Source organism: Scatophagus argus, chromosome 14 (assembly GCF_020382885.2).
Source record: "Scatophagus argus isolate fScaArg1 chromosome 14, fScaArg1.pri, whole genome shotgun sequence".
Taxonomy (NCBI): Eukaryota; Metazoa; Chordata; class Actinopteri; family Scatophagidae; genus Scatophagus; species Scatophagus argus.
Window position 1 is genome coordinate 9,107,540 of NC_058506.1, and position 12,987 is coordinate 9,120,526.

Genomic DNA, 12,987 nt, shown 5'->3' on the forward strand with positions numbered 1-12,987 from the left:
AATTAAAATGAAAATTACTGATAAAATTCTGATGCGCACTTCATGCCAGTTGGTGGCAGTAACTCCTCGTTTGATGTTTGGCTACTGTCGCAAAAAAAATCAAGAAGAAAACAAGGAACCAGAAGAAGTAGAAGAAGTCGAGGACCATCCCTGCTGAGAATACATAAGGTATCAATATATTCGGTTATGTTGTACTGTATCGATGGTAGTTAAGCTGTCAAGAGAACGATTATTCTGATGTAGAAAACGAATGGTCTCTCAACATAAGACGGACCGGAATGTTACATTTCTTGTTAGCTAACGTAGCCTGTTAGCTAACACCAGCAGCCTCGCTAACATTAGCTAAGTAACGTACATTTATTACATGCGTTATTATTCCATTTACTTAAACTAGAGAAGAAACTCTGTTACCCCTCATTATGCTGCGGTTTTTAAAAATTCCAAATCTTTTGGTTATTTGAGCGTCCTACGACTCCTCTAACTGCTGTGCAAGACAAAGACCTAATTTACTAGCTAGCCGTTTCTCTAGCATCTCATTATCTTAGTATCCTCATCTTGTAGCTACTGTTCCTTTCCGTATTACTCCACGAGCGTGTGAATTATAAAATCCAGGAGCACAAACTTTCTCTTAAAGTTATATTTGAGTTTGCGTCACAAATCGCTAGCAAGTGACGTCTTCATCTTGTTAACACGCTTACTTGGCTACATGCAGTCTCATTGTAATCCTGCTATGCCAGGAAATGAGCAAGTTTAGCCTCACCATGTAAGTTAGCATATTTTTTTATCCTTTTTTTTTTTAACAACGATTGTTCTCTCAGTGATGGCTTCTGGCACATAGCACATCGTGACTTAATTTTGCTTTTCTCTCTGCTTGAAGATGGGAGACAGCGATGATGAATACGATCGCAGGAGAAGGGACAAATTCAGGCGTGAGAGAAGTGACTATGACCGTTCAAGAGAGAGAGAAGACAGACGCAGAGATGACTGGAACGACAGGTGAGAAGCAGAGACGTGGGGAAACTCAGAGGCCTAAACTAACTAAATGATTTGCAGGTTAAACTCTGTGTTTATTTCCTATTAAATGTTTCCTGAAATCAATCTCCCAGGGAGTGGGACAGGGGGAGGGAACGGCGTAGCCGCGGAGAATACCGGGATTATGACAGAGGTCGCAGGGAAAGATTCACCCCTCCAAGGCACGACATGAGTCCCCAGCAGAAACGCATGAGAAGAGATTGGTGAGATTAGCAACAACACTAATGTACGGTCTGTGCACCCGGTGTCTGCTGCTGCCTAAACTCTTTCATCTGTCACTGACAGGGATGACCATGGTGGAGACCCTTATCGTGGAGGATATGACTTGGGTTATGGTGGTGGAGGGGGGCCCAGCTATGGCCCACCACAGCACTGGGGCCATCCTGACTTGCATTTAATGCAACCTCATCATGGCATCCCCATTCAGGCAAGGTGAGAAAAGGAGTCACGGTGGATTGAGCCTGAGTTTTGAAGTTAAATGTTGTATTAAGAATTCCACATTAGCTTTTTAATTGTTCTCAAAACTATTAGAAATAAAAATCTGCTAGTTTTGCTGGCCTGTCCAAACCTCCATCCAACTTGTTTCTCTTCCTTTAGGCTTGGCAACATCCATGACATGGATTTGGGACCACCCCCTCCCATAATGAAGAGCTTTAAAGAGTTCCTGCTGTCCTTGGATGATTCTGTGGATGAGACTGAGGCTGTCAAACGCTATAATGAGTACAAGATCGACTTCCGCCGACAGCAGATGCAGGAATTCTTCTTGGCCCATAAAGATGAAGAGTGGTACGATCTCAGTTGTTATAGTCCTTTAATCTGTGATTGTCATCACCGCATCTTTAAAGTTCCTCACCTTTGGCTTATAGATTTAATTGCTGTTTTGATAATGCTTAGTATTATATTGTAATAATATTAGATTATACTCTGTCTTAAGCCTTTTAATGTGCTTCAGGTACTTAGTGGAACAAGGTCCACAATCAGTTTGTTACTAATGACTTTTGAAAAAGGAAGAAAATCAACCCAAACTCAACCTTAGTGCACATATTATTGTTTTGTTTGACTATAAATGTGCTGTAGGAGTTTGGACAGGGTTCCTCAGGTGTTACTAAAACGTATGTCTGATAATGTGACTGAACAGGTCAGACATTATTAAGTGTACACATAGAACTACAACAACCCTACTTTCTTCATTAAGTTCTGCAGTCAAAAGTAAAGGCAATTGTCTCCAAATTCTATTCACAGTCATCCTCATTCTTTGGGTGGATTTTCTTTCTCTTATTTGGCAACTGAACCTTTCCAATATTCACAGTTGTATAATGCCTGTTAATGCTTGTTACACTTGTTTCACAGGTATCATGCAAAATTGTTCTGTTCTGACATAACCAGTCCTTTCCCCCTTCAATCCCACTACTTCGTTGACAGCGTGTTTTGAAGATGAGAAAAAGTGGAACTCATCAGCAGGAATCGGTCTTAGACAGCAAGGGCATGCACTGCGCACAATGCAGTTGCTCTTAGACACACAGTATGAGGGAACTTAGATAGACAGTCAAGCAGTGTTCCGCACGTGGAGATTTTTTTTTTCTTGTTTTATGCTTTTTCTACACTATTTTCTTTTTATGTTCGGATCAAATCGAATCCCAAAACCGAATTTGTGTGTATACAGACACACCAATGTGAAGTGGAGCGCATTTTCACAGAAGAGACCCCTTCTCTGTATTTATTTGTTAATAAACTGGCAGAACAAAAGGTAACTGTAGTCTACTCAATGATCAACATTTTTGATGTGAAATTCTGAATATGTGAATGCTTAATTTTATAATCTCGTTATTGTGTTTTCTCTTATTTTTTGGTGAGTTCATCTCAAACTCAAATAATGTGCAGTAATTAGCTACACTAATCACAAGGTCACGACACACATACACTGAAAATCCAAACACAAGAAGTAGGTTATACAAAACACAGAAATCACAGTCTGAATTATGGTAGTCTGACAACACACTTAAATTCCACTGAATGAATTTAGAATTTTTAACTTTTCCCAATAAACAACTCAAACATCTGGATTAAAAATGTCTTATGTGTTGAAAATATGTTAAAAAGAAATTGTAATATGCAAATCATAATTCTCAGTGACATTGTGTGACACACCACAGTGTCAATATAGATATATAATATGCCTTTGTTCTCTAACTTTTGCCTCCCATTCATCCCAACCCCCGCCATTCCCTCCCAACTATTTTGTGGACCCCAACTCTGAAAACAGGTTCAGGTCCAAGTATCATCCAGATGAGGCTAGCCGACTTAAGGCAGAGGCCCAGGGCGCACTGCACAACCGTCTGAATGTCTTCATGTTTCTGATGGAGAATGGCTGGTTTGATAATGTCTCCTTGGACATTGAACAGACCCCAGCCATCATCAAGGTTCTGGATGCAGGTGAGACTTCAGAATAATTTAAAGATTAATGGTGATATTTGGAGTTATTGTTGTTTTTGTCTGCGTTGCATTTCTGTTATCCTTTTAAAAAAAATAACAGAATAATGAATACTGGATAGTACCTAAAGACATGGTTGTCAGCTGTAGAATGTTGAACAGTATTTCACCTTGCTCGCCCTCAGCTGTGATAAAGATGGAGGGAGGGACAGATCATGATCTTCGCATCTTGGACCTCCCATCAGAAGAAGAGGAAGAAAGGGAGAAGTCTGTGTCTCTTTCAGGGGGTGCTGAACCCCCGAAGAGAGAAGACCTCAAAGCCTTGGATGGTGACCGCAAACTTTCATTGGAGAAGGACAAAAATGAAAAGGTATGCTTTGTTCTCTGTCAGTGTTTGGCAGGCAGTAGAGATGTCACGGTGCTGTGTTGATGACAGTAAACTGTGCCACAGGAGGCGAGTGACTTTGCCAGCTTAGATAGAGCTGCTGCAGCTGAAGGGGAGGCTGTGAAAGATGAGGCAGAGAAAGAAGCCGCCAAAGAAGAGAAGATGCCTGAGCCCAAGAAGGTAAGTGTTGCTTCCATTATTGAAATTATTTGCTAACAGTGATCCAAATTTCCCTCACTGTTCTCATTTTTATTTATCAGCCGAGAAGAAAGAGGAAGCGCAGCGGAGACAGCGATGATGAAGGCAGCGCCTCTGAGAGTGACTCTGATTCTGATTCAGACTCCAATTCCAACTGCTCTGATAAACCTCTGAAGAAGGAAGAGGTGGGAGATAAGGATGAGGAGGAAGATGAGGGTGAAGGTGACGAATAAAATTCATAAAGCCAGAGTTTGATTTTCACACAGACTATATCGTGTCTTTGCTGCCAGTATTCGTAATTCAAAGAGTTGTTCTCACCACTTTGTCTCTTGGAATTCAGAAGAGGAGAAACCAAAGGAGAATGCTGAAGAGGACAAGAAAGAAGAAAAGAAGCCTAAAGATGACTCTCCCAGACCACGGCCCCTCCACAGGACTTTCTCTCTCTTCATGAGGAGCATCGCTCCCACCATTTCCAAGGCTGAGATTATTGCTGTGAGTTGAAAATAGGTGGCAATGTGGCCCAAGAGACTTAAGCTCCCTGAAGGCACAGAGTAACTTGTGTCTTTGTTGAAACTAAACGTGCTCATCTGTTTTTCTCTCTCAGCTTTGCCGGCGTTTTCCTGGCTTTCTGCGTGTTTGCTTGTCTGACCCCCACCCAGAACGCAGGTTGGTTTAAAAAAAAAAAAAAGAGAACATGCACTCTGTTCATTTCTTACTCTGATGTCTGTTGGACTCACATTGTGTGAAGCAAAACACTACACACAATTACACAGTTGTGTTTAAACAAACCCTGTGCTGCTGCAGGTTTTTTCGACGTTGCTGGGTGACGTTTGACCGTAGTGTCAACATCAAAGAAGTTTGCTGGAACCTTCAGAATATTCGAGTAAGTGTGCCAGTCTTAGCTGTTGATGCTCCTGTTTACAAGTTATAATATGCAGCATAGAATGTGTTTCAGAGCCACAAATGTGTTTATTGTCATTATGATGCTTAACATAACTTACAGTAGGTTATCTGTTCATTTATTATTTCTGTGTTGCCTATTTTTGGCAGTGAATTACTGATATTTGATATACGTAAAGCAAAACATGTTGCTGGGACATTATTTCATCTTTTATGATTCAAGCCTGAACACTAATGTAGGCTGCATTTCTGTTCCCCCTCTTTCATTTTATTGCATCATGTTGAATTGACCTTTTTTGCCAGTGAATCAATGCTGCAGTGAAAGCTGCTGTATTTAACTAAATCTTAGCTCATCTCAACATGTTGCACTTAAGGGACTCTTGGTTAGTCCTTTGCACATATCTTTATTGCTTGTGTAATCTCCTAAATAGCACTTGAGGCTGTTTAAAACCCTATTTGACTCTCTACAGCTGCGAGACTGTGAGCTGGCACCAGGGGTGAACAGGGACCTTGCCCGGAGGGTGCGTAATGTTAACGGCATCACTCAGCACAAGCAGGTGCTCCGCAATGACATCAAGCTGGCTGCCAAGCTCATTCATGCCTTGGACGAGAAGGGAGACCTGTGGGCTAACAAGTTCCAGGAAGAGGGGCAGAGCACAGAGGTATAGTCCTGAACTGTCAACTTCATGGATTTGCATACGTGTGGATTGTTCTGATGTGTACTTGTATTCATTTATGTGTGGTTTCTGATTTTAAAAGTTGCCAGCTCAGAACCCCATCTTGAAGAATATCACAGATTACCTGATAGAGGAGGTGAGTGCTGAGGAGGAGGAGCTCTTGGGCTCCGGGAGTGGGATGGATCCTGAGGAGAGTGCCAAGGAGGGAAACCCTGCAGAGATGACTGTGGAGAAGGATGACAAACTCGCCAAGGTTTGACTTTTGCAGTTATGAGTATAAATGCAGCGTAATTACCTATACAAACAATGCATTATATATCCTTTTATATTTGTTGTATTTTCTGTCATTCAGACAGCTGACTGAAACCAGCTAGTTAGTTAGCTACTTGGTACATAAAGATAATAATAATATTTTTACATCCAGTCTAAAGTTCCTTCCCCTTGCTCCAGGTTTTGGATCGTCTCATCTTGTATCTACGTATCGTGCACTCAATTGACTACTACAACACCTGTGAATACCCCAGTGAGGATGAAATGCCTAATCGCTGTGGCATGATCCATGTACGTGGACCCATCCCTCCCAACCGCATCACACATGGCGAAGGTCAGTGCGTGTCCCTTATTTGTTTTTTTAACATGGAGGAGTCAGTATGTGGATTGTGTAACAGTAACTTGTGTGCTGGAGTTGGAAAAACACTCTTATAACTCTTTGCTAGTTAAACATTAGCTGTGTTTAAACTAAAGTTTTCAGTTTTTGCCTGCAGGCTCTCAGACGAATTTGCTGCAGTTTCAGAACAACTTAAACATCAAATTTTGCACATTTTAGATGTTTGTATGTTACACTTGCACATGTAATGAGGTACTGGCAGCTTGATAAAAATGGACCTTAGTTTAATGTATCAGAAACACATCTTCACATCTGTCTCATTTGTCTGGTAACTTTAAAGTGCAACAATGGCAGAAGATGATGGAGGAGAAGCTGAGTCCCTTGTTTAGTTTAAAAGAAATCCTGTCTGAAGAAGAGGCAGCCAAGATGGGCCGCAAAGATCCTGAGGATGAGGTTGAGAAGTTTGTCTCTGCCAACACTCAAGAGCTTGGAAAGGACAAATGGCTCTGCCCGCTAAGTGGCAAGAAGTTTAAAGTGAGTGCGTTTTTTTTTTTTTAAGTATTCAAAACTGTGCAACACATTAAGATGTTTCTGATTTTTGACTAAAAGTCTTTGGGACCTCTTGATGATTTCTTGGTTGTAGTGACAATATGTACATTACCTCTAAAACATTTCGACATTTACTGTTTTGTTGCTTGATTATAATGCAACACCTTCTGCATTTCAATTTAATTTCAAGGGCCCGGAGTTTGTGCGGAAGCACATCCTGAACAAACATGGGGACAAAATTGAAGAAGTGAAAAAGGAAGTGGCGTTTTTTAACAATTTCCTGATGGATGCCAAGAGGCCGTCACTGCCAGAGATGAAGCTTCCTCCTCTTCCAGGGCCAGGTCAAGGTAGGTACAACATTCCTATCAACCCAGATGCTTATAATGGGAGGATTTTAGTTCTTCAGCAAGGACTGACTAAATAAATGGATCAGTACACTGAAGCTTTAGTAATGAAATCATATTTTGCCCATTATGCCATTTTTTTTAATTTTATTTTTATTTTTTTTTGTTTGTTTGTTCCTACAGGTTTGCTTTCTCCCACCATGCCATTTCCTCCTCAAGGTCCTCAGGGTCCAATGGGCTTCGGACAGCCTCGTCCACCGCTGATGGGCTATGGTGGTGTGTTCTCTGACCTTACTTTTATGTGCGCTGATGAATGAAAATGTGTTTGTCAGTCAGACTGCTGCTTTTCCACTGAGTTTGACTCCTTTCCAACAGGTGCACCGCCTTACCCACCAAACCAATACGGAGGAGGCCGAGGCAACTATGACAACTTCCGCGGGCAAGGGGGCTACCTGGGGAAGCCGCGCAACATCAGGTGAGAGAGCTGTGCGAGCTTTATTTTGATACAAGCTTTTTCGTTTTGTTTTTTTTTGCAATAGGACAATTGTGAACCTTTTTTCAATAACCCCTTCTGTTCTTTCCTGTTTTTTTTTTTTTTTTTCTCCTTGCACCCTCAACCATCTCAGAATGTCACGGGGTGATCCACGCAACATCATTGAATATCGTGACCTGGATGCACCAGATGATATGGACTTCTTTTAGAAGGTTGACTCGGTCCTTTCGGTGTTCATGCTTCACCAGTGTTGTGTTCTGCTTGCTTTCTGCAATAGGTTAGATGAATTCTTTACCTAATATTTTTTTGTAATTATTATGCAATTAGAACAAACTTCTGATGAACTGCCTCCTCAATAAAGTTGATCTAACTGCATTTGTAATTTTTCAGTGATTTATTAAATGAAATCAGATTGTCTGACTTAAAGCTGATCAGAGAAACGGATACAGGAAAACAGTCGGTCAGACTTCAGAAGTTAAGATTCTGATGAAGAAATCCATCCCATCTTCCTTCTGGTGGAGAAATTGATGCAGACAGTTGCCCTCTGCTGGGTAAACTTTTGAATTGCACTTGCATGTATCCTACTTCGAAATGGGAAATTCAGAAGCCCTCCAGTGAAAAAATATGCATTTATTTTTTTTTTGTATTTATTATTTGACTTGTTCTGCCTTTTCATCACACATCTTTAGATGGCCTCCGGGTGTAATCACATTAAAATGGGTTCATGACAAATATATTCATGCTGAGTGTTTTCGCTGCTTTGTGAACACAGCATTCTCACAAAGCGGGCGTCGGCTTTCACAGCATCCATGTTAAATAATGAAAACACCTACAGGGACGAAGCCCTGTTAACAGTTCATATAGAAGAGAAATGTCTTAAATGATCCGAAGCTTTTGACTTTCACTAAGTCCACAGCTGACCTTGTGTTCATGGAATAACTTGCACAGGCCTTCCATGTAAAGTCTATGATAGTGGTCCACCTGCTCCTCGGTAGGTGTGGCACACTTTGGCACTGAGATTGGACTTCCCACTGGAAGAAGCAGGGTATTAGAATAATGGCGATGGCACAATGCACAAAGTTTGTCTTATACACAGAATAAATAAGTACTCACCAACTGTTGTGATTGGACTCCTGTAGGGTATGAATGCCAGGTGCCCACCAACAAATAGACAAGGGGCGAAACCTACAATCTTTTTGAACAAGTCCTGTAACCTCCGACCCAGACTTCCATCTGAGAAAATCACCTGCTGAAAGAGTTCATTCTCCCCAAATGAGTAAACAGGCACCAGATCAGCCCTGTGGAGGATCACCGGAGGTTATTTCATGTAATGGGCTGCTGGCCACATGTGAGTACATCGATACCTTCTGTTAACTGTTATTTTTCATTTTTTTAAGTGTTCTCACCCAAACTCCAAAGCCATCCTGACAAATCCCTTCCTCTGCTTCACGACCACCGTGTCGACTCCAGGAGAGGATGCCAGAGACTCAGCAGCGCCCCCAATCACAATCACAACTGCATTACCCTTGCCACTCTTAAAAAGGAGGTGAGCGAGGCTTGGTTTACTGACTGGACAAAGACCTGATCAGGCAGTAACAACAGTTCAGTTCAACTGATGGAGACCGTGCTGTTATTTAAAGGCAGAACAGTAAGGTTCATGTTAGATAAGGTGGATGACAATAGTCTCAGTCACAGAGTAAAGATACCTGCACTCATGATGTAATCCCTAAAGAGTGGTATCCTGAAAAGCCCTGCCAGTATTGCCAGGGTGGGTCGCAGGCCAGGAAACACCTCAGTGAAGCCACAGCTCTCTGTGCTGAAGCAGGCGAAGGCTCCCAGACTCATGATGCCATGTGGATGACAACCCAAGATGTAATTCTTGTTTGGATTCAGCTCGGCTGTCTTAACCAACTGAGAAAGTGGAAACGAGGATTAGGTCGTTGACCATAAAACCAAATCCACAGAAATTGCATAATCATTGCACTTCATTTCGCTAGGAGAACTGATGGACGTGGGCGGATTAAAAGGCCTCCAAAATAAAATGCTCATTACAAAGATATTTGTCTCCACAGATAATAACAAAGAGATGACAGCGTATGTTGCTCTAAATCCTGTATATGCCTTTCAGCGTTCATGGTGACTTTACAGGTGGTGGCTGTGGAACTTTGTGCTGGTAGCTAATCTGGATGGTCATTTTCCTCTCTGCTTGTATTTACACAAGTTAATGACATTGATAAGGTAAAACAAATATATGTATTTAACTGATTTTATGTCAGTAAAAGATTACCAGTTATCACGTTTTGTTTTATTTACACAGCATCCGAGTGGTTGATTACAGGTTTTTTATGCTTGATTGATTGAAAAAAAGAACCCGTAAGGATTTATTCACATTTTAACATTTCAATCTCAAGCATGAATATTCCATAAAGGTTGAAAAGATTTGAGGAGGATGTAACAGTTTATCTGTCACTGTCCAGTCACCTTAAAGATTAAGATTAAGATTAAGATTAAAGTGACATATTTTGTCATTGGAGGGAACTCACTCCAACGAAATTTGTTCTCTGCATTTAACCCACCCAAGTGACGTGCACACACACACAGCAAACCCGGGGCAGTGGGCGACCGCGTGCAGCGCCCGGGGAGCAAATCACCATCACATCAATGCTTTCCAACCAAATTTAAATCAGATGAGGAGAAGAACATCCAATCAGGTGCAGGTGTTAAAAAATACAAAGTTAAACTTACTTTGATTGGAAAATAATCTCTGAAGTGCTCCCACATCCTCCACTTCCTTACAAATGTTGTCCTCCGGCCCCCTGATGGAGACATTAGAAATCTAAGATGAGTATGAACCAGTTTCATACTACATACTAACATGCCTATAGTTTGTTGTTGTACTGCACTGTTATATACTATATATTTATATACTGTATATTTACTGTGCAACAAAATAAACATGGGCTGTGTCCCAGCTTCATACTGCACGATTAATTCTTAGGTTTTGTGTATGCATTGTGTTCATGCAGAAAAGTGACAAAAATCACAGTCAGTACATACAACCATAAACTTTTGAATGTGCTGTTAATGGGGACTATTTTGAGTAAACTTCTCTACTCCTTCAGTGTGAACACACTCCAGAAGGTGCTCACAGATATCAGAACTGTGACACAGCGTATGTGGAGGTCTCTTCCATTTACATGGACACAGAATGATTTTCTTTACCTCTTTCAGGGGTTTGCCAGTCCGTCACCAGCCATATGAAGTATAGAGTGGGAAGAGGCCACAGCGAGGTAAACATAAGGTACACCATCAAGATGATACAAGCCAATCCTGAAGGTGGATGTGTGTTGTGCCATGTTGGGCAAAACAAGAGTCCATATATATGGGGGTACAAGAGATGTCTTAATTTAGCTCAGAGTTTAAAGAATGCACAGCTGTTTTACACATACAGTGAAAAGACTGTGAAGTGAGCTAATGCAATTTTAACAAACATTATAATTTGACATTGCATACAACAACATTTCATACAAATTCGTGAAGGTTAAGTGTAGCAGAATCTTACCTAAGAAGAGAAAGCTTAGCACCCATTGCAGAACACTTACTACCTCTAAAAACTCCTTCCTCTGGCTTTTCTCTTGAGTCATTCTTGCAACCTGGAGGCCATACCATTAACTTTTAGCAACTCATAACATTTCAGACTGTACTTTCATTCAAAAAAGGTCATGAGCTCATAAGTTAGATCCTTAATGGCTGTGGACAAAAAGTCCTTTATCTGAAATAATGATATTTATAATAGATGTTTTTAAAATAGAGATCAGATCCCATCAGTAATCAGCACTTCAGCTTGTGATCTTAATCTTCCTTTAGGGAAGTCATAGACTTGAAAGCTTGCAAGGCATGCAGCAGCCTGATGAATTGACTTACTTGTGAACAAGCTGACAGGAAAACCAAGGCAGGAAGATCTTTAATCTGCACACAAATACAAGTTATCCCCCAAGCTTGTAGACCGCAAGACACCTTTGGCTAAAAGTCAATAAAAAGAACATAAACAAATGTTTATAGTTATATTGCAAAGCACAAATCATAATAATTTACCTTATTAAGGTTTATTCCAAAGTTGATTTCAGTGTATGTAGTGTCACCAGCTCAGCAAAAGCACAAAATGCAGCATGCACTTTGACCAGATCACGGAAAGCTGCTGATAACAAATCCACTCCCCCGATACTTTGACGTTCCAGCATGACATGACAAAGTTTTATAGTTGGATCATTTCTGTACTGGATCTGTGGAGTGTCCTCTACAGGACATGCAACGGTGTCATGATCGTATGATGATATGTGTGATGTGTCTCTCGTCCTTCTGGTCCCACGGTTCAGCTTCTACTCTTCAGCTTTAAGGGAACAGGGACGTCACAGACACGGAGATGTTATTTTCCTCTGAAATGTAATACGCGACAAACAGACTTCCTTTTTTATCTCCTTTCGTGTTTCACACACTTTCCTGTTTTTCCTGTTTATCACGTTTTAACTGATGTAATACGCACTAGTTTGAGAACAGGCCTGACAGAATAGAGTCAGTGTTATTATTTACACCTGGGCTTGCTTTGATAAGTCAAAATGCCTGCCATTTAAAAGGCTTATTTCTGTAAAGGTCCTGCACAGGTGTTTTCAGTTTCCCTGGCTGATTATCCTTCCAATTAGGTTCAGTTTTAGTGGAGCCTTTGCTGGGAGTCGCTGTGATGTCACCAACCACCAAACCAATAAGAATGGTAACAGTGTGAGTTGTCCCGCCTTAACAGGTGCAACAAAGCAAACAGCAGGGTGAGGGAGCTGTCAGTCAACTGCAGTTTGTACACACCCACACAGCCCTGGAGTGAGGTCTAATCAGGTCCAGTGTGTAGGATTTAGACACAGATATTGAATATTATGGTAATATTATGGTGCTTACCTTAGCATAAGCTACAGAGAGAGCGAGTCTTCTTTCACAGAGACCACCATATTGCACTGCTATATTTCTACAGTAGCCCAGAGCGAACAAACCAAACCCTGGCTGTGGAGAACTCCACCGGCATTTCTAAATTGTGGGGCGGGATAATGAATTTGTAACCACAACATGTCACTAAGTCCTACACACTGGACCCCAAAGTGAAAGCACCTGTTTGGGTAGATTTTGGGTGTGTTGGGGATTCCTTGCTGTCAAAGCCTCATGGGAGATCATTTGCTGGATGCTAACCAAAAGGACTCCACTGAGATAATGAGGCTAGTATTGCATTGCTGGATTGTAACAATGTATGGCCTGCAATGATAAATATTGATCGTTAACAATAAACATCCTGCTATAGTATGGTGTATAAAGGATAAACCTGTACATTA

At 41.2% G+C, this 12,987-nt stretch overlaps 2 protein-coding genes across 6 annotated transcripts; one reads left to right on the forward strand and one right to left on the reverse strand.

Annotated features, from left to right (window-relative positions):
- The first annotated feature begins 41 nt into the window (after positions 1-41).
- srrt (serrate RNA effector molecule homolog (Arabidopsis)) lies at positions 42-7,990 on the forward strand. 4 transcript variants are annotated; one of them, XM_046410891.1, is made up of 20 exons: positions 42-168; positions 878-996; positions 1,107-1,235; positions 1,318-1,464; positions 1,630-1,818; positions 3,296-3,465; positions 3,648-3,832; positions 3,914-4,027; positions 4,108-4,267; positions 4,386-4,537; positions 4,650-4,711; positions 4,850-4,928; positions 5,416-5,607; positions 5,705-5,875; positions 6,073-6,226; positions 6,570-6,763; positions 6,969-7,125; positions 7,306-7,398; positions 7,498-7,597; positions 7,749-7,990. In XM_046410891.1, exons 1-20 carry the CDS (start codon positions 43-45, stop codon positions 7,822-7,824), a joined length of 2,769 nt encoding a protein of 922 aa, XP_046266847.1. In that variant the 5' UTR covers position 42; the 3' UTR covers positions 7,825-7,990. The 4 variants fall into 4 exon arrangements, with proteins under 4 accessions (XP_046266847.1, XP_046266848.1, XP_046266849.1 ...); XM_046410892.1 differs by having other exon boundaries at positions 4,389-4,537; XM_046410893.1 differs by lacking the exon at positions 42-168 and adding an exon at positions 212-763.
- A 240-nt stretch (positions 7,991-8,230) lies between these two features.
- Positions 8,231-12,281, reverse strand: mogat3b (monoacylglycerol O-acyltransferase 3b). Of its 2 annotated transcripts, none has more exons than XM_046410896.1 (9): positions 11,711-12,281; positions 11,540-11,584; positions 11,178-11,268; positions 10,838-10,945; positions 10,361-10,431; positions 9,322-9,526; positions 9,022-9,196; positions 8,729-8,913; positions 8,231-8,646 (listed from the first exon to the last, which is right to left on the reverse strand). In XM_046410896.1, exons 3-9 carry the CDS (start codon positions 11,257-11,259, stop codon positions 8,492-8,494), a joined length of 981 nt encoding a protein of 326 aa, XP_046266852.1. In that variant the 5' UTR covers positions 11,260-11,268; positions 11,540-11,584; positions 11,711-12,281; the 3' UTR covers positions 8,231-8,491. The 2 variants fall into 2 exon arrangements, with proteins under 2 accessions (XP_046266852.1, XP_046266851.1); XM_046410895.1 differs by having other exon boundaries at positions 11,540-11,638.
- Between the last annotated feature and the right edge of the window lie 706 nt (positions 12,282-12,987).

Coding starts and splice junctions, on each gene's coding strand:
- srrt (XM_046410891.1), top strand. CDS start 43: ATGCCAGTTGGTGGCAGTAACTCCTCGTTTGATGTTTGGCTACTGTCG. Junction 6,227..6,569: donor CCGCATCACACATGGCGAAG/GTCAGTGCGTGT, acceptor GTAACTTTAAAG/TGCAACAATGGCAGAAGATG. Junction 7,126..7,305: donor TCTTCCAGGGCCAGGTCAAG/GTAGGTACAACA, acceptor TTGTTCCTACAG/GTTTGCTTTCTCCCACCATG.
- mogat3b (XM_046410896.1), bottom strand. CDS start 11,259: ATGACTCAAGAGAAAAGCCAGAGGAAGGAGTTTTTAGAGGTAGTAAGT. Junction 9,197..9,321: donor GGATTACATCATGAGTGCAG/GTATCTTTACTC, acceptor CTGCCTGATCAG/GTCTTTGTCCAGTCAGTAAA. Junction 8,647..8,728: donor GAGTCCAATCACAACAGTTG/GTGAGTACTTAT, acceptor TGCTTCTTCCAG/TGGGAAGTCCAATCTCAGTG.